The sequence below is a fragment of the Rhinolophus sinicus genome, linkage group LG06 (genome assembly GCF_036562045.2).
Source record: "Rhinolophus sinicus isolate RSC01 linkage group LG06, ASM3656204v1, whole genome shotgun sequence".
In the NCBI taxonomy this organism is placed as follows: domain Eukaryota; kingdom Metazoa; phylum Chordata; class Mammalia; order Chiroptera; family Rhinolophidae; genus Rhinolophus; species Rhinolophus sinicus.
The window spans coordinates 68,191,513-68,215,093 of record NC_133756.1 but is presented as its reverse complement, the minus strand read 5'-3'; the positions used below and the strand labels follow the sequence as shown (position 1 = coordinate 68,215,093).

The window sequence follows — 23,581 nt, the reverse complement described above, 5'->3', positions numbered from 1 at the left end:
AGACTCTGAGTTTCCATTTGGCTTTCCTTGTCCCTAAGTTGGGCACAGAGGTGATGTCATGATGAAATGAAAATGGGAAAGGTGCTTTGGGCCTCATATGACCCCCAAAATAAGATGAGAACGATGGGCGGCATATCAGCATCCATAGAAATGAAGCGCTTCTGCTCTCTTATCTACAGCCAGCTGTTGAGATGAAACTCTAAGTGCAGTTATTTTAATGAAATAAAACTTAGTTTATGTCCTGGAATGAGAATTTATGAGAGCATATGTTATATAGAAATAAGCAAGTATAGGTTTAACTCTGGGGTATAAATATACATCCTGCCATTTACTGAGTGACCAAGCCACAAGTTTATACTGGTTCCCAATTTCTTCAGAACTCTATCCTACCTGATCACGGCCTCCAACTTAGTATTTGGGGTATTCGTTTTGATTTGATGCTCATGCTGGGATGAAGAATCATGCTGTTCTTTTTGGTCACTCACTACCATCCCCTTCTATTATTTTGCACAAATGCAAGAGCATAGAGCCCAGATCTAGAAGAACGATTAGTGATAATGTAAAAGGACCTCGGGAAAGCCAGGTGAGTCAGGAAAACCAGAGTGTCTCACATTTCCCACATGACCACCAATTGAATAAGCATCAGATAGCACTGGGTTGATAGAAAAAAATATTTGATACTAATTCTGATGTAAATGATGTTGGATCTGCTGGCAGTTTCTGGGCGTGGGCCGGGATCCTGTCTCATGAGACCAAAGAATGGAAACATGGACGAGGGAGAGACAAAGAGTTGTAGAGGAAGATAGGTTATTGAAAGCAAAGGGTAACAGCTCCCGAGCGGGAGGGGGTTCCGAGTGCGGGTGCCCAGTGACTGAGGCAAACGCTCTTACTTTTATACCTTCCCTTGCCTGTTTGGGGAAGGGGGCTGGAGGTTTCTAATTGAATTCATCTATCACGTTTGTCCTGTTTGCCCATCCTGAAGGGATTAACGAAATAACCCATTCCTATCTATCAGATCTGCTCCTTTGTCCCACCAGAAGGGATTTGAGATAATTTATTAACCTCAAGGAGCGGTCTCATATCTTTGTCCTGGAGTGAAGGAGCCATTCCAGAACCTGGAGTTTCAGGATATGGCTGCTTTTTTGTTTGTTCCACCAGGGACCATCCTGTCTACTTAACGACATGCTCACTAACCTGTCTCAATTCTTTCAAAAATGTTTGTCTAGCATTGTCAAAGATACTATTGTTTCTAGAGCTCAAAATCAAGGGACCCTCATAGCATTTCAGGTGAGGTATAACTAAGGACTCCACAACAGCAAAGTGCTAAAATGCAAATGCTCTTTATCCCGTAACTGTAAATTCAGAGAAGTACAGGCAAATTACTAGACATAATTTTATGCATAAAACGTGTGGAGGGCTGGAGCTGTGCCAAGAATGAGGTGACAGCCAAAATAAAGAGTTGATGTGATTATCTGAATATATTAGGAGAAAAAGCCGTAAAAATCATTTGACTAGTTTAGACAAGCTTAATTAGGTATTGACCACTTTATTTAATCAGCCCTAGTCAATTTCATTTGAAACGGGCAGTGGCTACCTAAAGGGATATTAAAAATAAAATAAACATTAGGGAAATTTTAGACATCTTTTTTTCTTTTTCAATTATAGTTGACACTCAATATTATATTAGTTTCAGGTATGCAGCATATGGTTAGACATTTATATAACTTATGAAGTGACTCCTCCTGACTAGACTTGGTACCCACCTGACATTGTGCATAGTTATTACAACATTATTTACTATATTCCCTATGCTGTACTTTACATCCCTGTGACTATTTTGTAACTGCCAATTTGAACTTAATCCTTTTACCTTTTTCACCCTTCCCCTCAATCCCCCTCCTACCTGGCAACCATCAGTTTGTCCTCTGTATCCATGAGTTTGTTTCTGCTTTGTTTGTTCACTTATTTTATTTTTTAGAGTCCACATATAAATGAAATCATGGTATTTGTCTTTCTCTGTCTGACTTAGTTCACTTAGCATAATATCGTCCATGTCCATCCATGTTGTCACAAATGACAAGATTTCATTCTTTTTTATGGCCAAATAATATTCTATTGTATATATGTACCACATCTTCTTTATCCAATTATCTATTGATGGATGCTTAGGTTGCTTCCACATCTTCACTGTTGTAAATGATGCTGCAATGAACATATGGATGCATGTGTCTTTTGAATTAATGTTTTGATAGTTGACATTTCTGAAAAGTTTGGTCTTATATGACTACGATATTAAATAAATGATTTGTTCAAAAGAATTCTAGATAGATATATGAAAGACAGTTAAGTAAATAGATATTTGGATTGATTGAATTCCATTTTGGGTCATATAACTAAGAATGCATGCACCTAAATTGTGATATAGATTCTTTTTCCTAACACAAGTAAAGATTGACTCACCTAGTTTTGGAGAATATCCCTGGGTATTTTCTTATCATTTCCTGTGCTCCCAATGCTTATGGAACAGAGTTGGCAGCCAGCTCATTAATTCATTAAGCTGGGGTGGGAATAAGCAACAACAAATAATAACTTCAGTCTTATGTTCTGAAGTAATGACTGTGAAGACAATGCCCAACAAAGACAACAAAGACTCAGTAACACTATGGAAATGCTATGCTAAGATATGAAGTAGAAAATGTGGGATCCAAATTTGCATGTCCCCTGGGTTCTTGGTAAAATCAAAATGTGTATGTTTCTGGGCAAGAGCTAAATGAGAGTTCAGGGCATGAAAACATGTGTTTACAAACTGTCTGTCATACTATGTCGTCTTTGTAATCAAGATGTATTGGAAAAAAATAGTTGAATGTACCCATATCCACAAATATAATTATAGATTACATATCAATGCTCGGAATCACACACTAATGTGATCAGGGAAACAGGGAAATGAAAACTTGAGCATTCGATCAATAAATATTTGATTGTCTAATATGTGCAGTCAATGGTGGGCGTTAACATGCCCCTTCTTTAGGCACACACAGCACACTCTCACACTCGTGTGCAGCTAACTACCAAATAAAACAAAATTGATCAGTGCTATTCTAGATGTGTAATCTCATTGGCATGGGCTCACAGAGGAAGAAGTAAAGGAGGAGTAAGAAGATTTCAAAGGAGAGGTGATAATTGTGTCATTTTCTTGACATGTGGTTGTGGGGGCAGGGGCTCTTGTTTACTTCTCTAGCAGCCCCATTTATGGCTGACCATGGTTATAAACTCTTTATATGTGATTTATAGTCTCATGACTGACCGATCAAGGTGGTAAAATTACATATTCTCATTTTTCACAGTAAGGAAACTCCTTTGAAAGGTTTATATATCTGAATCTAAGGACCCTCTCTTCTTAAATTCTGGATGGTCCCAAACTGAGATGGCTCCTCTCTCCTACCTCTCCAGGCATCAGACTTCCTCAGCTTCCCCTGCATCTTACTTGGGCTAGGGTGAAATAAACTTGACATTCAGCATTAGCTAGTGATGATGGGCTGATTTTTTTGGCCTTAGGAAAAAAAAAGTCTTTATTTGTCAGAGTGCCCCAGACACTTAGTGGAGTAAGTTAGGTGGTGAGGTAAGCTTGTTAATGTGTGTTGTAAAGGAACTTACCTAACAGCAAAGAAAATTAAATCCCGGAAAGAATTTGACTAAACAGCCAGTCATATGCCTCACTTTATGGCACACACAGTCATCACTGAGAGGGGTGTGTGTGTGGAAAAAGACAGGGTTAGGCGTTTTATTTTTAAGCATTAAGTATTTATTGACAGAATATCTCTTCAGGCAGTGGTCACATGCTTAGAACTGACGCTTTTTACTTGGCAGTGCTGTTAAGCAAACAAACTCAGTTAGCTGAGCGCAATGATTAACAGGAAGTTGGAGAGCTGACCCAGATGACAACCTTTGGCCAAGAGGCTGGGTTTGAAGTCTTAGAGCCATGACTTGCAGAATGGTCCCTTCACCTCGTAATGATTTTACTGTGGGGCTAGGTGGACACACTGGAATCATACCTTCCCTGAGGAAACTTATTTTTGTATAGTAACAGGTTTCAGATTAAGGGGAGACTGAGCAAAGCAAATCCAAAGGAATTACTTCAGAAATGTGTCAAAGAACATTGGAAATGCAACACAGCGGTAAATGAGGAGGGAAGGAAGAAAGAAAAAGGACGAGAATGGTCAATTGGAAGGGCACGAAACAGCCAATCAGAACTGCATGTACCAAAAGGATGACTATGGATTCTGGAGAAAATGTAAGTTAAATATATCTCCACTTTGGTCAGATCTCAAGAGACTTTCTCATTTCCTGGTTTTGAATAATGGGCTCTTGGAAGCATTGTCTTTTTAGTGTGTCTGTTATCACTGCCCTGATTTTTGTATTTGTTTACAATAACAAGTTATGGGAGAAGAAACATTTTCTGAGGCCATCTCTTTCCAATGCTTCGGTGTTAGCAGAATGCTGTCATCAGATTTTTCAGGGGAAGGTTTTTTACTTAACAGAGAACGCATTGAAAACTACCATCAGCGAATCTACCTGTTATGAATACATGGCTCAAAATCACTATATAACACAAACACTCTCTGAAGAAGAGGCTGGGTTCCCTTTGGCTTACACAATGACCATCCACAAAGACTTTAGCACTTTTGAGAGACTCTTCAGGGCAATATACATGCCCCAGAATGTCTACTGCGTGCATGTGGATGAAAAAGCACCAACTGAATTTAAAGAGGCAGTGGAGCAATTACTGAGCTGCTTCCCAAATGCTTTTCTGGCTTCCAAGATGGAGACAGTTGTCTATGGTGGGATTTCCAGGCTCCAGGCCGACCTGAACTGCATCAAAGATCTTGTGACCTCGGAGATCCCATGGAAGTATGCCATCAATACCTGTGGGCAAGATTTCCCCCTGAAAACCAACAAGGAAATAGTTCAGTACCTGAAAGGATTTAAAGGGAAAAACATTACCCCAGGGGTGCTGCCTCCAGCTCACGCAATAGATCGGACCAAATACGTCCACCAAGAAATAGTACACACCCAAAATTCCCGCATGCTTAAAACAACAAAGTTGAAAACGTCTCCTCCTCACAACATGACCATTTACTTTGGCACTGCCTATGTGGCCCTCACAAGGGAATTCACTAACTTTGTCCTCCAAGACCAGCATGCACTTGACTTACTGTCCTGGTCCAAGGACACCTACAGTCCTGATGAACATTTCTGGGTGACACTCAATAGGATTCCTGGTAAGTCTTAATTTTCGTTTTTATGAATAAACATTGCATGGTCAATATTGAATGAATTGCTTAAAAATATACTAAAAAATGAAGGTTTTGAAGATTTTTACTGTTTCAAATGTTAATTAAAAATTTTTTTTATAGCACCTCTGCTCACAGAGTGGGTGGTATAACTCATCTGCATTGTACAGGTAAGGAAACAAGGCATAGTGATTAGCAGGCAGATGGCTGAGTCATATGGTAATTCTAGTCTTAATTTTTAAAGGAGCCTCCACATGGCCTTCCATAGCAGCTGCACCAGTCTGCATTCCCACCAACAGTGTATGAGAGTTCTTTTTTTCTCCACAGCCTCTGCAGCACTTGTTACTATTTGTCTTGTTGATGATAGCCATTCTGACTGGGGTGAGGTGATATCTCATTGTGGTTTTGATTTGCATTTCTCTGATGATTAGTGATGTTGAGCATCTTTTCAAATGTCTATTGGCCATTTGTATGTCCTCTTTGTAGAAATGTTTATTTAGGTCCTCTGCCCTTTTATAATTGGATTGTTGGGTTTTTGTTGTTGTTGTTGTTGTTATTGAGTTGTATGAGTTCGTATATATTTTGGATATTAACCAGCAGTGTACAACTTAAAATTTTTCATTTGTAATTTCTTTCCTGAAATTGAACCAGAATTTAGAGCACCTGAAAGATTTCTAAACCAGTGCCTTCATTTTATAGACAAAGAAACTTCAGTGTGGTTACACGATGTGCTTAAATTACCCAGCTAGTAAGTGCACAGCCAATTATAAACCAGGTCTCCTAAACCTGATGTTATTTTTAACTTGATTTTCAATTAACTCCACTTCCCTTTTAGCCCAACTTCCAAATAATGTGGTCTCAAGTTGTTTACAGTGAACCAGTTGAGTTCTGCTAGTTCGATTGAAAATAAAAATTCAGGGCCGGCCCCAGTAGCTCAGGTGGTTGGAGAACCATGCTCCTAACGCCTAGGTCACCGGTTCGATTCCCATATGGGCCAGTAAGCTGCACCCTCTACAGCTAAGATTGTGAACAACGGCTCTCCCTGGAGCTGGGCTGCTGTGAGCAGCTGGAGGTTGGCATGAGCTACTGTGTTGCCATGGGCTACCATGTGCTGCCAGGAGCGGCCGGTGGCCAGCAGCCATAGTGAGTGGCTAGCAGCCAGTGAGAGCTGCCATGATCGGCTGGTGACCGACTGCCTCAGCCGGGGGGAGTGCAAGGCTCATAGTACCAGCATGGGTCAGAGAGCTGTGTCCTACACAACTAGACTGAGAAACAACGCTTGAACCTGAGTGTGAGGGGGAGGAGGAAGAAGGGGGGGAATAAAAGAAAAGAAAAATTCAGAGGAATAGTTCAAGGGAAAAGTAGCTTGAATTAATATGAGGATCAGCTTCATGGTTTCTTGAGATTAATGGTTCAACTCTAGGTGTGTACTATCTTGTTTCCCCGAAAATAAGACCTAGCCGGACCATCAGCTCTAATGCATCTTTTGGAGCAAAAATTAATATAAGACCCGATCTTATTTTACTATAATATAAGACTGGGTGTAATATAATATAATATAATATAATATAATATAATGTAATATAATGTAATATAATATAATTAATATAATACCAGGTCTTATATTAATTTTTGCTCCAAAAGACGCATTAGAGATGATTGTCTGGCTAGGTTTTATTTTCAGAGAAACACAGTACAATCACCTAGAGCTTTTAAAAATACGTAAGGCCAGGCCCCATTTCCCAGAGAGCCTGGCTTCCTGGGTGGATTATTCTTCTGTATTTGTTCAGTCTCCAGGTGATTCTCACAGCCAGGGCTGTGAACTATTCCTTATAGCTGTTTTAGATGTTGGTATACAAAGCTTCATAGACTTGCAATGCTTTTAAAAATTTTCTTCAAACACTTGAAAACAACCTAGCTTTCTTTCTTTCTTTCTTTCCTTCTTTCCTTCTTTCCTTCTTTCCTTCCCTTCCTTCCTTCCTTCCTTCCTTCCTTCCTTCCTTCCTTCCTTCCTTCCTTCCTTTCTTTCTTTCTCTGTCTTTCTCTGTCTCTCTGTCTCTTTCTTTCTTACTCCCTTCCTCTCTCTTTTTCTTCCTCTTTGTTTCTTCTTTCTCTTTCTCTCTCTCTCTCCTTCCTCCCTCCCTCCGTCCCTCCCTCCCTCCCTCCCTCCCTTCCTTCCTTCTTTCCTTGAGCTATAATCGACGTATAACATTATATTAGTTTCAGGTATACAACCTAATAATTTGATATCTGTATATATTACAAAATGATCACCACATTAAGTCTAGGTAACATCCATTACCGCACATGGTTACATTTTCTTTCTTGTGATCTGATCTTTTAAGAACTATTCTCTTAGCAACTTTCAAATATACAATATAGTATTATTAACTATAGTCACCATGCTGTATCTTATATCCCCAGGAAATCTGTATCTTTTGAACATCTTCACCCATTTCTCCCACCCTATCCTCCCTGTCTAACCTCCCCATTTACCCCCACTTTGACAACCACCCAGCTGTTCTTTATATCTATGAGTTCGCTTTGGCTTCGCCCCCCCAATCCCCAATCCGCAGATTTCACATATAAGTGAGATTATACGGTATTTGTCTTTCTACGGCCTATGAGTATGGGTATTTAACTTAGCATAATGTCCTCAAGGTCCATCCATGCTGTTGTAAATGTCAATATTTCCTTTTTATGGCTTAATAATATTCTTGTGTGTGTGTGGGTGTGTGCGTGTGTGTGTATAATCACATTTTCTTTATCCATTCATCCCTCAATGGACACATGGGTGGTTTCCGTGCCTTGGCTATTGTAAATAATGCTTCTATGAACAGGGAGTGCATGTACTTTTTCAAGTTAGTGTGGTTTTTTTTTGTTTGTTTGTTTGTTTGGTTTTTTTTTAGATTTTTATTGGGGAAGGGGAACAGGACTTTATTGGGGATTTTACTGGGGAGCAGTGTGTACTTCCAGGCCTTTTTTTTTTTTTTTCCAAGTCAAGCTGTTGTCCTTTCAATCTTAGTTGTGGAGGGTGCCGTTCAGCTTCAAGTTGTTATCTTTTCAGTCTTAGTTGTGGAGGGCGCAGCTCAGCTCCAGGACCATTGCTAGTTGCAGGGGGCTAGTTGCCCATTGTTAGTTGCAGGGGGCGCAGCCCACCATCCCTTGCGGGAGTCGAACTGGCAACCTTGTGGTTGAGAGCCCACTGGCCCATGTAGGAATGGAACCGGCAGCCTTCAGAGTTAGGAGCATGGAGCTCTAACCGCCTGAGTCACCAGGCCGGCCCTAGTTTCCTTTTAAATCTGTGGTTTTCCCAGAGCTGGAGGGGTAATATTATAGCGATAAAAGAAATCCTGGCTCAAGAAAGGGAGGTAGGGGAGGCATGACCATACAGCTGTTCATATGGTATTGTAGTGTCCAGAATAAGGGAGGTAAAAGTCCCACTTCTGTCTTATGTATTTCTTGGACCAAGTATGATGTCTATTGTTCCAGCCTGGGCACCATACTTTAAGGGGAGATATTGACAAAGCAGGTTCCAAAGAGAACAGCCAAGAAGGATAAAAGGCCAAACCTCATTTTTTAAAGAAAGGACCAACAAAACAAAAAAAGGATACTTAAAGAGGTATTACTGCCTTCACATAATGATTTGCTTGTGAGAGAAATTGAATTAACTCTAGTTGAAGAAGAAGAACTAGGGTCAGTGGTGGGAGATATAAGAACCTATTGATCTGGGATTAGAATGGATAGCTTCTTCAGTGGTGAATAAGCCCAAGGAATATGTGGAAGCAGACGTTGGAGAAACACTGTGAAGGAAACTCATTCATCAAATGTTGGATAAAATGGGCAGCGAGTCTCTTCTTCTCTGAGTCCATGATTCTACATCTAATCAGAAATTGAAGGTTAACACTCTGACTTCTCAACATGATTTATCTATTGGAACTAGGTTTTTACACCTCTGCTTTGCAGTTAGAGGTCAGCAAAGTAATGCAAAACAAATGTATTACTCCACGCTTTTCAAAAACTTAGAAGAGCCAGCCCTTGAAATAGCCTCTGTGTTATGTGTATGAAGGATCCTTGTTAGAGGCCGGGGCTGCCTCACTGGTGCAGCTGACCCTTGAGGGACCTGGGGTGGACTGAGTGTAGAACTTGGCCATGAGGAGGTGAAGGAACTAGAAACTCAGGTGGCTGCCTTGTTTAACTGTTAACTCCTCCTATGTAGAAATCTGGGATATTTCTCTTTTGAGGGCCCTTCTTGTTGATGTATGAGTTGATTGTTTGTTTCGGATATTTTAAGATTGTTCTAGTTGACTGCAGTGATTGGGGGGAGCTTATTAGGATTCTCAAAGAAGTAATAGGCCAGAAAAAACAAAACAAAACCCAAAATAGAATGACCTCGTGGGGGACTAGAGAAACACCACCAAATAGAAATATAATGTGAGCCACATGTGTAAGTTTGGATTTTCTAGTAGCAACACTAAAAGAAACAAAAATAAATAGGTGAAATTAATTTAAATCATGTATTGGACTTAACCCAATATGAAATACCATTTATACATATGGCTGGTGATTGCTGTAATGGATGGGGCAGGTAGGCCAGGCATTGTCCCTGCTCTGGGTAGAATGGTCAGACAACAGCAGGGCCGTCCCAGCAGCACTGAGAAGTCAGCCATGTCCATGTCTCAGCATCTTCGTCTTTGCTTCTTTTGCTTCACTTGTTTCTTCCTTATCTGAAAGTCCTAACTCTGCTTCAGAGCTTCCACTCGCTATGGGGCCCGGGGCTCATGGTCTTGTGGTTTCTACTATCTACATTTTGTGCTGCTCTGTTGACAACAATTCCTTTGTGTCTCAGATGTACCGAGAGAATCTTACTTTGGGTCATGTAGTCACTGTACAATGAGAATCCCTGTTCTCATTTCACACCACTTCACAGGCTGCTGCTGACCTACCTCTCTATAGGTGGCTGCCCTTCCTTTAGGCCCCAAGTTGTTCTGGTCAGCTGTGGCCAGGACGTCAGCATTAAGTGGTTTAAAGCACAAAACAAAACATGGTCACCTATACATAATAAGTCCTTGAAGCAATGGCAGGTCTTCTGGAAGCCTCTCAGAAGAAAAGCATTTCTGCATGGTCTACTCTGGCGAAGGTTCCCATGAGGACAAAAGTGTTACAGAAAGGGAGTTCACATACGACTTTTAAGAGGTTACCCAGCGAATTTCACTAGCTTTTGTGAAATTGGGGCTTCTTGTCCTCCTTTCTTCCCCCTCACCCCATTTTCTTCCCAGTTTCCTCCCAACTCTCTCCCTCCTCAATTATTTTCCCTATTCTAGTCCAAAACAAGATGGCATCCTTTTAGTTTATCATCTGACTCAGCTGTGGTTGATTCCTAGTTAGGAAAAAAATCCATTTATAGGCCCAAAGTACAGCTGCTACTTTCCTTCTGAGTTATTGATCATGTGCTTTTCTGCCTGTGATAGGAACTATCAGTGGGTTTGTTTCATTCACCTGTGCTCCTCAGATTTAAAAATAAAACTGACCATGATTTCTGCTTCCCTTGCTACAGTATTTCTAATATGATTCTGTGGGAGTTTATTTCAAATTCCTGTTAAAAATCTGAATGAATGAGAACAGAGCATTTCCTGAGAGCAGGTTTTGTTGCAGATGGGAGGAAGAAGGAATGCCAAGGTGCCTGAAGGGGAAGGGCTAGAGAAAGGAAGAACACTGGAGATCGTGGGCCTGGATACAGACTCTACCTGCTTCTCATTTCCCCCCTGCAGCCAGCCTCTGGACGGCCCTGTGGGTATTCCGTGTCACATAGTACATATCCCTATGCGCTTGATAAGAGAGGTTCATTGCATTTCCATTTGCTGCAGAGTTCATACTGGCCTGACTCTGTCATTATTTGAGACTGACTAATCACTTGTATGCCTATATATGTAAAAATACAAAGCTAAGGTGCCAAGTGCTGAAATTGCCCTAAAATGTAGTTTAGTTGATTTATGTGCATTTTAGATATCCACATATGTTACCATCAAAAATGGTTTGCATAATAATAATGATGTATGTGAATACATTTCTTTATTAATTACACTATCTGGGATTTCTGAGGACTAATCAGAGACATGACCCTGTTTTAACATTAATATCAAGTTAATTACATTAAGATATTAATAATTAATCATTTAATTAATTTAATGAAACAACTATTAATACTTACTGTGTTTTCCGAAAATAAGACCTAGCCGGACAATCAGTTCTAATGCGTCTTCTGGAGCAAAAAAAAAAAAAATAAGACCCGATCTTATTTTACTATAATATAAGACTGGGTCTTATATAATATAATATAATGTAGTATAATATAATATATAATATAATATAATATAATACCCGGTCTTATATTAATTTTTGCTCCAAAAGATGCATTAGAGCTGATTGTCCAAATAGGTCTTATTTTTGGGGAAACAGGGTATTTAGAATGACATTTCTTTTTGTCGTGACCTATCTTAATTTTATACTAAGGAAGCTAAAAGTAGATTGAAGTGAAAAAAGAAAAAAACAAGAGTTAAGCTCAACTGAACTAGAGTCAGTGGTCATCAATTAGAATGCATTGCAGACTTACGCAGACTAGAGTGTAGTGAACAAATGATCTAAAGATGTGTAGAGTCAGATGGTTGCTCCCATTTGCTGGTGGGATTGAAAATCAGACAATCTTGGCTCTGTTAACATTGCTACCAATAGTCTGTGTAACTTTGGGCAAGATGCCGCATTTCTCTGAGCTTGATGCTTCATCTACATTTTGAGGATAAAATATCATTCTGTTGAACTGTCAGAAGGATTAGAGTACATGAATTGTACCGGGTATATTGTAGGAACTCTTTAAATGTTCAAAGAGAGGTGGTACCGACTAACTTATTACATATTGATTTTTAAGGCTTTAGTATTACTATTTTAAAACTTCTGTGTATAACCCAAAAAAGAACCCGATGAATATTTTTGGCTTTGCAGGTACAAAGATCATTGTTTTTGGCAGGAAATCAGATATGTGGTCCACAGGGGTTACCCCTCAACTATAGCTTTACTTAGCAAATGTCACAGGAGTAGAGTCTTAAGTAGTTGGTTTCTCTTTCCTCTTATGGGGAGCAGCATTCTGTGACTGGTTGAAAGTTTCTCACTCTGCCAGCTTCTGTCACTGTAGACTGTAGACTGGTCTGAAAATGGTCTCGCATTGTTGGGCGTGCTGTCCATTTCACTTTTGTTGCTCATTCTAATCATTTCTCAAGATCTGCTTGAAATGTCACTTCCTCAAAGAAGTCTTCCCTGCTCCTTTCCTCTCCCAGCGAAGCAGCCACCCCTCCCCCCATTCACTTTACTCCCTCTTGGGTAATGGCACCTCCTCCATTGCAGCTTAACTACTTGTGTGGATCTTGGTTCCCCTCTACCGTAGGTCTCTTCCCCCTCCCCATCACACACACCCCAAATGTGAGAATGAACTGAATGATTGGAGGTAGGACCTAGACATTTGCCTAGACTCATCATTTTGTGGGGTTCCAATATATGTTGAATGAGGAGCAAATGAATGGAAGAGAAAAGATTACTATTCTGCGTGCTTAATATAGTATTTTCTACAAATGAAGAAAATTCTCCTGCAGCTTTGCAGGGAGTGTATTTTCTTCCTTGTCAATTCTGGTTCAGCTTTTGCACAGTGCACAGACCCCTACCTACTTTTCTAAAGGGTAGACATCCTTTGTTACCTATGCTAAATGCATTAGCAAATACTTTGGGGGTGTCATTGGCCTGTGGGAGTTATTAATCACCTGGTCACTAGGGTCAGTATAAATTAACATCTTTATGCATTTGAAAGATTGTCATTGTACGTTTTAGTTCAGGTCTAGAAAAGTAAAATGAACAGGTAAGGGAATTTGCAAGAGTCATTTTAGCCCTGACAGGCTTTGATTGAAGATATCTAGAAAATGTAGTTAAAGCGGTTTATTTGGCTGCAACAATTAAATTCCCTGTATAATCGCTAGGCTCCAAACAGACCTCAGCCATTATGCCAATTTCCCCCCAGGCCTTTCTTTGCCTGGAGAAAGCCTGGTTATCTTTTAGGGCCCAGCTGAGTTGTAAGATTTTCCCCCCACACCCAGAATTGACCTCTGTCTTCTGTGCCCCGGATTTTCACCTCACTGATAGCCCTTATCTTCTTGTTAGGGTTTGTTGTTTGGGCATCTGTGCGTACTGCAGAATACAGAGTCCTGGAGGGTCCCATGAGCTTTATGTTTTCTCAAACCTCAACTGGCACTGGCTTGGTGTCAAATTGAATGTGATTCACCTTATGTTGCTAATATAAAATAAATATGGTATTGCTGTCATGCAAATCCAGAATTTTTTTGCTGTCCAAGTCACTGACAGCTTACAATAGACTGACAGAAGTACTGTAATTCTCCCCTCCATTTAAGATTCAAATGGCTGCAAGTCCCTTCTTTCTAATAAAATTGTGTCAACTATTTTTAGTCTATGTCCTGTCCATAATAAAACCATCTAAACCCATAGAGAATTTTTATAAGTTTATTTAAGCAACACTGATGACAACTGTTGGTTAACAAGATCTCAAATGCACTGGAGAATGACAGTTTGCACTTCCTTTTATGCATTCGGAATTGAGGGAACAGAAGGAAGATTACATGAAAGTGGGAGAAAGCAAGGCAAAAATTGGAGTACAGGATAGTCAACAAGATTATATGCTCTCTCGAGGGTGGTCAGGCTTCCAAGGAGTCTGAAAATGAGGCATTTCAAAAGTGTGTTAGCCTAGGTGCACAGAAAAAATTGACAGGGCTTCTTGTTTATGGTAAAGATAAACCTTTTACTAAAGAAATTACATGCCTGGGGCATGACTACCCACCATGACCTGCCCAGTTAAGAATTTATGATCAGATCACCCTCTGAGGTTATTTTCAGTGAGATGGATTACAGTGCCTCTTTTTTCATCCACAGTCCTCATCCTCCCAGCTCTTTTGCAGTGAGACGAAGGGTTTGTGCTAAAAGTGATTGGAGTCCTAGTAAGTGTTTTTGTGGCTTTTACTTTTTGTTTCTTTCATTTCACAAGATTTGCCTCTTGGCTGTGGTCTCCATTTGTGTGTGTGCCTTGGTCTGTGCTAGCTACATTTGACCACCTAGAAACTTAGGATGGGTCTCATTTAAATCCACATCAGTTTGTTGCTGCAAATACAAATTCTTGTGTTACTGAACTTGACAAATTTAGGCAGTGTGTGAGACAGTTTCACAATCATTTGTTTTTACTTCAGAGGATTCATAAATATGTCTAGTTTTCTCCTTATTAGGAATGAAGCAAACTTCAAATTCCTGTAATCTTTGCAATGCTAACTAACCTCCATCTAGCCTTGGTGAAAAATCCTAACATTTTTTTTATGGAAGGTAAATCAGCCACCCTTGTAGAATTTTCCATTCAAATGCTGAGCTGTGCGCAGCTGTTTTTAGCTGCTCTTGAGACATTACAGAGCTGAGTTCTTCCCTGTGAGTCCCCAGTGCCTTTAGTCTCAGGAATCAGGCTAGAGCTAGGCGAGGGATGGGGTTTAAGGTTCTCCTTGATTTCCAAATTCTAAGCCATAAAAGGGAAAGTTAAGATAGGAGGGGAAATGAATCAAGGATAAGGCAGGATTGGGAATGAAGTTAATTGCAATGGTAGGCTATTGCAATATGCCACTATGTGGAGCCTGAGAAGAGAAACATGAGCTTATTCCAAAGGTCGTAGGACCTAGCACATACTTGTTCATAGTGCAGCTAGAAAGGACTTGGTCTACTTCCAAAGTGCGTGGAGTGCTTTCAGCTTGTTTCTGAACTGTTTCCTGTAATGGCAGCCTCTTTCCTTATTGTTCTTTGTGCCCATTGCTGACCTTTCCGGCTGTGGCCGTGCATGCTGATGTGCTGGCAGTGGTTGCAGACTGGCTACCTACCGACTTGGGCAGCACGTATGGCACACAAGGTCCAGGGCCGTTGGAGCCCCTTCGCCAGACACCTCTGGCTGAGAGAGTTTTGTCCAATTTTTTAAAAAAATAGGTGTCAGGCAAGTGATTGTTTTCCATATGTGTCATGGTGAGAAACTGTTGAAAAGTACTTTTTAACGTACCATCCCAAATTTAAAACTAGATTTCAATATCTCAGAGGGGCCAAGCTTCCATTTTTGTCATAAAATGTCGGGAAGAGCTAAACCTTATAATGGGGCATCAATCTTTAGTCGAATCATATTTTAATGAATGTCCTGTGTTAATGCTAAAGAATGGGACTGTTTCCACATCCTAGATGGCTCCAACACTGCCACTGTTATTTATTTATTTATTTATTTATTTATTTATTTATCTATCTATCTATTTATTTATTTGCTTATCTCAGTTATAGTTGACATTCAATATTATTTTTTATTAGTTTCAAGTGTACAGCATAGTGGTTAGACATTTATATAATTTACAGGGGTGGCTGGTTAGCTCAATTGGTTGGAGCGTGGTGCTAATAACACCAAGGTTGCCAGTTCGATCTCCACATGGGCCACTGTGAGCTGCACCCTCCTTAACAAAAAAATAAAAATAAAAATAAATTTATGCAGTGATCTGCTTGATTAGTTTAGTTCCCAGCTGGCACTATACATAGTTGTTGCAACATTATTGACTTTATTCTCTATGCTGCACTTTATATCCCAGTGACTATTTTTGTTTTGTTGATATAGGAAGGAATCTTATAGCATAGCTGTTTTCTCAAGGCGAGAGCAAAAAGACTCAACATTGATGCTTCATTTGATAAGTTATTTAAACCTCACAGAAATCCTCTGAAGAAGGTAGATATTATCATCTACAATTTTCAAATGCAGAAACCTGGGCTCCAGAAGGTAGAATGACTTAATCTAGGTTTGCTTGACCTATAATTTATGATCAATCTAATCCACCATGCTGCCTTTCAGAAGTTCCTGTGGCTGAAGCAATGTATTTAATAAAAATACTGCTCTTTGAATATCTAGAAAATGTTAAAAGATCTTAATAGCTTTTCAACCTTCTGTTTTACACTGATTTCAAAATTACTATACTTACAAGAAGATTATAAACAACTCTCCTATACCCTTCACCCACATGCCCCAGCCCATATGTTTTACCACATTGACCTTTTCTTCCCTGTCTTCTCCTTCTCCTCTGCCGCCCTCCTCTTCCTCTTCCCTCTTCTTCTTTTCCTTCTCAAGAACCCCTTGTCCTCCTTCCTGTTCCTCTCTCTCGTCTTCTCTCTCTCTCCTTTATATATTTTTCCTAAAACATTTGCAAATTACGCTTTACTATTTCACAGTATATTTCCTAACAACAAAGATACTTTCTTATGTAACCACAGTACAATCATCAAGTGATACGTTAGTTCTCTTTAACCCACACACCCTATTCTGGTATCACTGGTTTTACCAATAAAGTCCTTCATAAAACTAGGATCTGATTAAGGATCTCAACCTATACTTAGCTGTCATATCTCTTTAGTCTCCTCTGGTCTGGAACAATTTCTCAGTGTATCTGTGTCTTCCAAGTTCTCATAATTTTTGAAGAATGTAGGTCTGATATTTCCTCATGATCAAATTCAAGTTATGCCTTTTGGGCAAAGATACAAGAGAAATAATACTGTAGAAGCCCGCCGTGTTGATTTGTTCTGATAGTGGTGATGTTAACTTTTGTCACTTGGTTGAGATGGTAGCTGACAAATTTGCATTTTGTATTTATGATTAAGTAATTACTAAGTATTTTGTGGGGAGACAGTTTGACAATATTTAGATATCCTGTTCTTCGTCAAATGTTCACTCTCCAGTTCTACCATCAACTGATGGTTCTTGCCTGACTCAATTATTACTGTGTAGCTACCAAATTGTGATTTTTTTCTCCATCCATTTATGTTTATTAGTTGACATTTACCTATAAGGTACAGCCTTCTCCCCATGTGCTTGATTGCTTATTCATTCATTCATCCACCCATTTGCTCATTCATTCATCCATTCATTTGTTTATATCCCTATGGACATGAATTCCCATTTTATTCAATGAGTTACAATCCATTACTATTTTTACTTATTTTGCTGCTCATATTATTCCAGATCTGGCTAGTGGGAGCCCCTTCAATCTGTCTCCTGTGTCTTTTCAGTATGTCCCCGTTATTCTTTGAGTACTTTCAGAAGGAGATGTTCTGTTAATCTTGTACTTAACCTGCCCTAGTCTTGGAATCAGCCATTTTCTTTAAGGAATACTCGTTCTATTTAATAAAAAATAGTATTTAGAAACCAAGTCTGGACATTCAAGGGCATTATTATTTCTATGTTCTTTCAGGGGTCAGAGCTAGGAAAAAATATATATGTAGGTGTACATGTAATGTTTGTATACACAATCACACACACACACATATACACATGTGCATTCTCAAATACATACTCCAACTCACATATGGTCTCAGCTCACACATTCACACATACATACCCAACTATATTTTGATTTTTAAAAATATATATTAAAAACCACATTTCACACTGATATCTTCAATTCCAATCCAACAACATGGGGTTTATTCTCTCCACTTTCTTCTCCAGCAGTGAGAAACCTGGTTCCTATGAAGCTCAGTATATTCACTTATTTTCTCAGTCCTATTCTGTGTAATCAGTCCTCCCCACAGGGCTTAGCTGAAGTCCTGGACCAGGCAGGACATGCTGACCCACCTCCCAGCATCTGTACCCTTGGTCTCTGGAAAGAGCAAAGGAGTTCTGAATGAATTTTGATACCTTTATAAGTCTATTTGTATTAGGAGGTGGTTAAGTATATAAATATGTAAATTCAAAGTCCTGTTCCAGTGCTATCTGACTTCATGACCTTGGGTAATATATTGGACCTCTCTAAGTCGTGCTTATCTATAAAACAGGGATAATTATGCTTACTTCATAGGGTTGTTGTGAGCATTAAATGGTAATCTACATGAAATGTTCAATAAGTTCCTGGCACCTGATGAGTATTTTCTCAATGTTATCTTTTATTATTGTATCAGTCAGGGCCCCAGCAGGAAAACAGACAGCACACTTCAATTAGGCTAATCAAGAAAGGCTTACTAAAAGGGACTATTTTTGAAGATGTGGGCAGAGTGGAGAGAAACTAGGAGAGCTGTTGTAATACCCAGGAACAGTAATAGTGGCACTGTTACCATTTCTAGACTTGAAAAGATGAATGGTTAGAAAAAGTGCTGTGGACCAGGCCCCTTTGAGAATAACTGCAGTCAAAGGAGGCATCTATCCTGCTGTGACTAGCAAGAAGGGAATCAGGGTGTAAATGCCTTGATCCCTCTCCGTTCTTCTCATTAACAAACCCAACCAGAGCCAGAGCCCACTGATACATTTCACATAGGTCAGCTCTCCTACAGGGGGAGAGCAGAGGGGAGGGATCAAAACGGCCAAATGGAATCTATTGAGCTCAATTATTCAAATTTTTGGTGGTATATTTTTGTAAAACTGGTAACTGATTCTAATGGAATTCTTGTATTAGTATATCAGACTCCTGTCAATATATTGGTGGTCTCTGGGAAGTCTCAGACATAGTCTCCAGACGAAAGGAAAGCTTAAAAACAAACTTAGCAAAAGTGATCCGGAGAGCTGGTATTCTGAGGATTGCAAACGGCTTGGAGTCTAGGAAGTATGAGGGTGAGATCTGAGCATGTGAAGTCCCAAGTCAGAACAGAGGAAGAAGTACTTTGGATTTGGTGAACTGCTCTCTGCAGAAAGAAACAGGGATGACTCACAGAGCCTCTGTCCCTGGAGACTATTACCAGGTGCCTGGTTAATTAGTTCAAGGGCCAGGCCTCGGCAACCCAGTTGTTTCTGGGGCCAAGTATTCCCTGGGTTAGGCCTTCTGCTTGTGATTGATCAGACCAAGCAGAAAAGTGACCACCTGAAAAGGGGGCTGGAGTGACAGAACTGGAAGTCAGTCATCTGATGAGCTGGAAGGAAAAGATTTGTCCAGATGGTTTTCGGAACCAAAAAAAAGAAAAAAGATGTTGGAAGAAAAAGACAAGAAATTTCATAGTGCTTTAGGCTTAGGTGCATTCTTAACACATCGGTTGACTGAATGTGAGAGAATGAAAAGGAGTGTTGGGAAAAGGAATGCATGTGTCTTACTGAAAGTGAACATAGTTCTCCTTACTTCTCTTGATTTCTCCATGAAGCTGATCTGGGTGCTGATGCCAAGACATTTCTGGGACTGCCTGCAAGGGCACAGGCTGGCACACTGACTGACAGCTAGAGCTCTGGAGCAGAGCTGCTCACATTCACGTCTTTGGTCAGCCCCTCCCAACTGAGTGACCCCGGGCTGGGAGGCCCCTGGGAGACCAGTGACCTTCTGAGTCTCTGTCTCTACACTGGGCAAGTGGGGGTGATAGCCTCTAAAGCCAGCTATCAGCTTTGTCATCCATACTTCTTTGTACCCTGTTATAATTCTGTTTGTCAGTCCAGGTGCCCCCTCCGCCCTTCTCTAATCTAGATTACAAGTGCCTTAAGGACTGGCACTCAGGTCTGTGTTGATGAGCACAAAGAGTTTCTGAAGTAAGTTTTAAAGTCCTGTTCTCTTTTCTCTTGGCTCCTTTTCTTCTGGACATTGCTCACTGGTAGGAAGAAGAGGGGTTGGGTCATGACTGAGGGTGGCTGGTGTCAGGAACCAGAGTGGAGACACCTTTAGCCAGTAGTTTGCTTAAGAAAGAGGTGATGTGGGCTCTTGTATGTGGTATTGCAGAGTATCTATTATAAGTAATACCCATAAATATTAGTTACTCAAGAAGGAACCCTGATCCCCACTCACCTTAAGACTCCCCTGGAAGAGTTTTTTGTAAGAGAAGGACCATGACTCATTCATTCATTCATTCCTCCATTTTTGGTGAAGTATTGTATAACGTAGAAAAGTGCCCATACCATTAGTGTTCAACTTGATGCAGTTTCATAAATTGAACGGACCATGTAACCAGCATCAAGATACAGAACACGAACAGCATCCCAGTCACTGCCCCGATGTCTAACAGCATAGGTTACTTTGCCCCGTTGTTGTCCTTTATGGAAGTGGAAATATACAGCCTGTAGTCCTTTTCTGTCTGTTTTTCTTTTCTTTTCCTGCTCAATGTTATGCTTGTGAGATTCACTTTTTGTTGTTGCAGGTAGTGATAGTATTTATTCATTCTTATTGCTGTGTAGAGAAGGTGTGTGAGGTGGGAAGTGGTGATTTTTGCCTCCAGGTAACATTTGGCGATATCTGGAGACCTTTTAGGTTGTCACAGCTCGGTGGGGGGATGGTTGGCGGGCAAGGGATGCTACTGGCATTTCGTGGTAGAGGCCAGGGGGGCCCTCCCTAAAATCCTAGAGTGCCCAGGAAAGCCCCCACACAGGCACATTCAGCCCAAAATGGCATTAGTGCCAAGGCTGAGAAACCCAGCTATTAAGCTGTTGGTGGGTGTTTGGGTCTGTCATGAATATGGCTGCAGTGAATATTGAGCTATATGTTCTTTTATAAACATGTATACAGTTCTGTTGAATAAATACCCGAGACTGGAACTTCTGGGTCATAGGTTAGGCCTGTGCTCAGCTTTAGTACATATTGTCAGTTTTCCAGAGCTGTACCAACATTTGGTATTTTCTGCCTTTTTCTCGTTTATTTTGTATTCTTTTCCTACACCCTCCTCTTATTCAGCTTATGGAGTACTAGATTCCTCAGACATCAGTGTTTGTCAGTAGATAATCCTATCCCACTGTAATGCAGGGTCTTAGCTCCCGGTCCCCACTCAAGAATGCAGGACACGGTGAGGCCAAAAAGGAACACCCACGGAGCCATAGATAGGGGAGTCATACCACTATATTCTTGATGGTGGCTGATCGAGACACAAAAACAAACATCCGACAGTACCCCAAGGAGGAGTCTTCCTGCACCCCCATCTCGTGGGAGGCTGAGCAAGACACAGGAAGTAGGAGCAACACAATCCACAATCTGCTAACGGCACTCCGCAGTCTGCTTCTCTGCCAACCCTCTCTCTCTTGCCAGTGTAGCCACCGCAGTTATATTAGTGGTTAATTGCTAAGCAGCAACAGCTGATGGCCACCCAGCCACAGTGGATGGCCATCTGATTACAGCTGATGGCCATCTAATAACTGAGCCAACAACTTTCCATGTGAGGCCGAGAACCTGGAAACTGCTCTCCTGGGTCTGTCTCCACACCCACATTTTGTGAAAGACTGGAATTATGCACTGGCGTGCTTGCTGTGAACAGTAAATTAGAGACCACATTTGGGGCAGGACAACTTGGAGCTAGGGTTTCTCCTATTTAAATTACAGCACTAGCATCTTTCTGTATATCCATGTTCTCTCCTTTCTTAGGGGTACAGATTGCTTTTCATAGTAAATTTTACTCCAGAGATCAGATTGTTCACCACTTGAGTTCATGTTTATTAAGCATTTCCGAATTGTACAGTATAGTTAATTCCAAAACATTTGTTGTTTTGTTTTGTTTTACAGTAAATTGTTTAGTCATAGGAAAATAGATCCAGTGGGGTCATTAAGGGGAAAAAAAACCCCAAAGAATTTTGGTCTCTGATCCATTGGTTCTCAAACTTTGGTTCCAGTACCTAGTTAGAAAAGGAAATTATTAAGTTCCACCTGGAATTTACTGACAGCTTGGGGTTGGGGTTCCGCAACCTGTGTTATAACAAACCTTCCTGATGATGAGACATTTGAAAACCTTTGATCTACACTATCGTTATCCTCAAGCCACAAACACCCCTAGTTTGACTGAATACTTTTGAAAACAAATGTCTTGGTGAAACAATTGAGTCATTACTCTTCTGGGGTTAAGCAATTAACTTTCGCCTATAAATTCAGTGGTAAATTTCCTCTTGAAATGCTAATTCTCTGTGACTTACTTTGGGTAATTTATTTTTCATTTTCTAAGCCCCCACATTTCAGGCTCTTCATATTTCTAGTTGCTACATTCATGCTACCAGAAGATGGCCGCATATCTGTGCATGCTTTGACATTTACCTATTTGAATTTGTATATACTGTCTTTTGGAAGTATTGCTTAGCATCTGTTAGCATCAGGAAGTGTTTCCATGGTACCTTTGCTACATCAAAAGAGATGCAGATCACTTCAGCTCGCATGACCTTGGTGTGGTCTAGTGTGACCACCTTCTGGACCTGCCCCGAGGCCATTAAAATTCTCTGCATTAAACTTGTTCTCCCTCTCTGAGATGAGAGTTTGAAATAATACTTTGGGTTCTGTGATCTAGACAACAGTTTCTTCTGTTGCTAATTAGTCAAATGGTATAGAAAGTGAAATGATTGGGTCCCAGGAGAAGGTGGCTTTTCCCCAGTAAACCCCACTGGAAGACTCTCAGTTATGGGAGAATTGTTATTTTAGTTAAAGATGTGTTTGGAAATGTCTTCTTTCTTCTTTTCTTTAACGTCGTGATCATTTGAAAAAAAAAAAAAAGGCTCCATTTACAAACCATCTAGCCACGCAAAACAGTATTATTTAGTTGACTGTCCAAAGTGAATTGGATTGTCACCATTCTCTACTTTCTAGTGAATTCCTCTTAGTGTAAGGGAAAAAAATAAATCCCAATATTTTATAATTAAGAATGAATCCCTGAGTCATTTGACCTACTGCAATAATAAAGCAAACCTCAAAGAAATGACCTTCCAAAGAACAGCCATCAGTGAGCCCAAGAGTTGATAACATCTCACCTCATTTACCTAACCTTTTCTGCCAATATAACTTAGCCTCTCATTGCTACTTCAACAAACTTTATCAGAACCAGTCCTTTAAGTGCCCTTTTGGCTATTATTTAACATTATAGATTTAGTGTTTCTGCTTGAGCCTGTGTCTCCTCAGTTTCTTTCCCAATGAAAGGATAGTAGTAATTAAGAATGGAAAAACAAGTCCCAGAACAATTATGAAAGTAAAATGAAGTTTGAATTAGTACATGCAATTAAACAAAAGTCAGATACATGAGAAGGTGTGTATGGAGTCGAGTGCTGTTGTGGTTCATTTATAGTTAGGTCTCTGGGTAGGCGTATGCTGACAGAGAAGAGAGGAAAAAGCACTCCTCATTCGTTAAAATCATACCTCCGGTAACGAAATTGGCTTAAAGAAAAAAATCATGGATTTTTTTTTCACGTGCTATTCTAATATATAAACTAAAACACTGGGTAAACATGGGTTTCAACACTCCTTTTTTCATAGTTAAAAACT

General features: G+C 40.2%; 1 protein-coding gene across 1 annotated transcript in view; it reads left to right on the top strand.

Moving 5' to 3' along the window:
* Window positions 1–3,544: 3,544 nt before the first annotated feature.
* The window catches only part of LOC109458561 (N-acetyllactosaminide beta-1,6-N-acetylglucosaminyl-transferase), a 43,963-nt gene continuing 23,926 nt past the window's right edge, over window positions 3,545–23,581 (top strand). Inside the window, exon 1 of the mRNA XM_074335239.1 lies at window positions 3,545–5,282. Coding sequence (XP_074191340.1) covers window positions 4,361–5,282 — 922 coding nt within the window. The 5' untranslated portion in view covers window positions 3,545–4,360. The remainder of the gene's footprint in view (window positions 5,283–23,581) is intronic.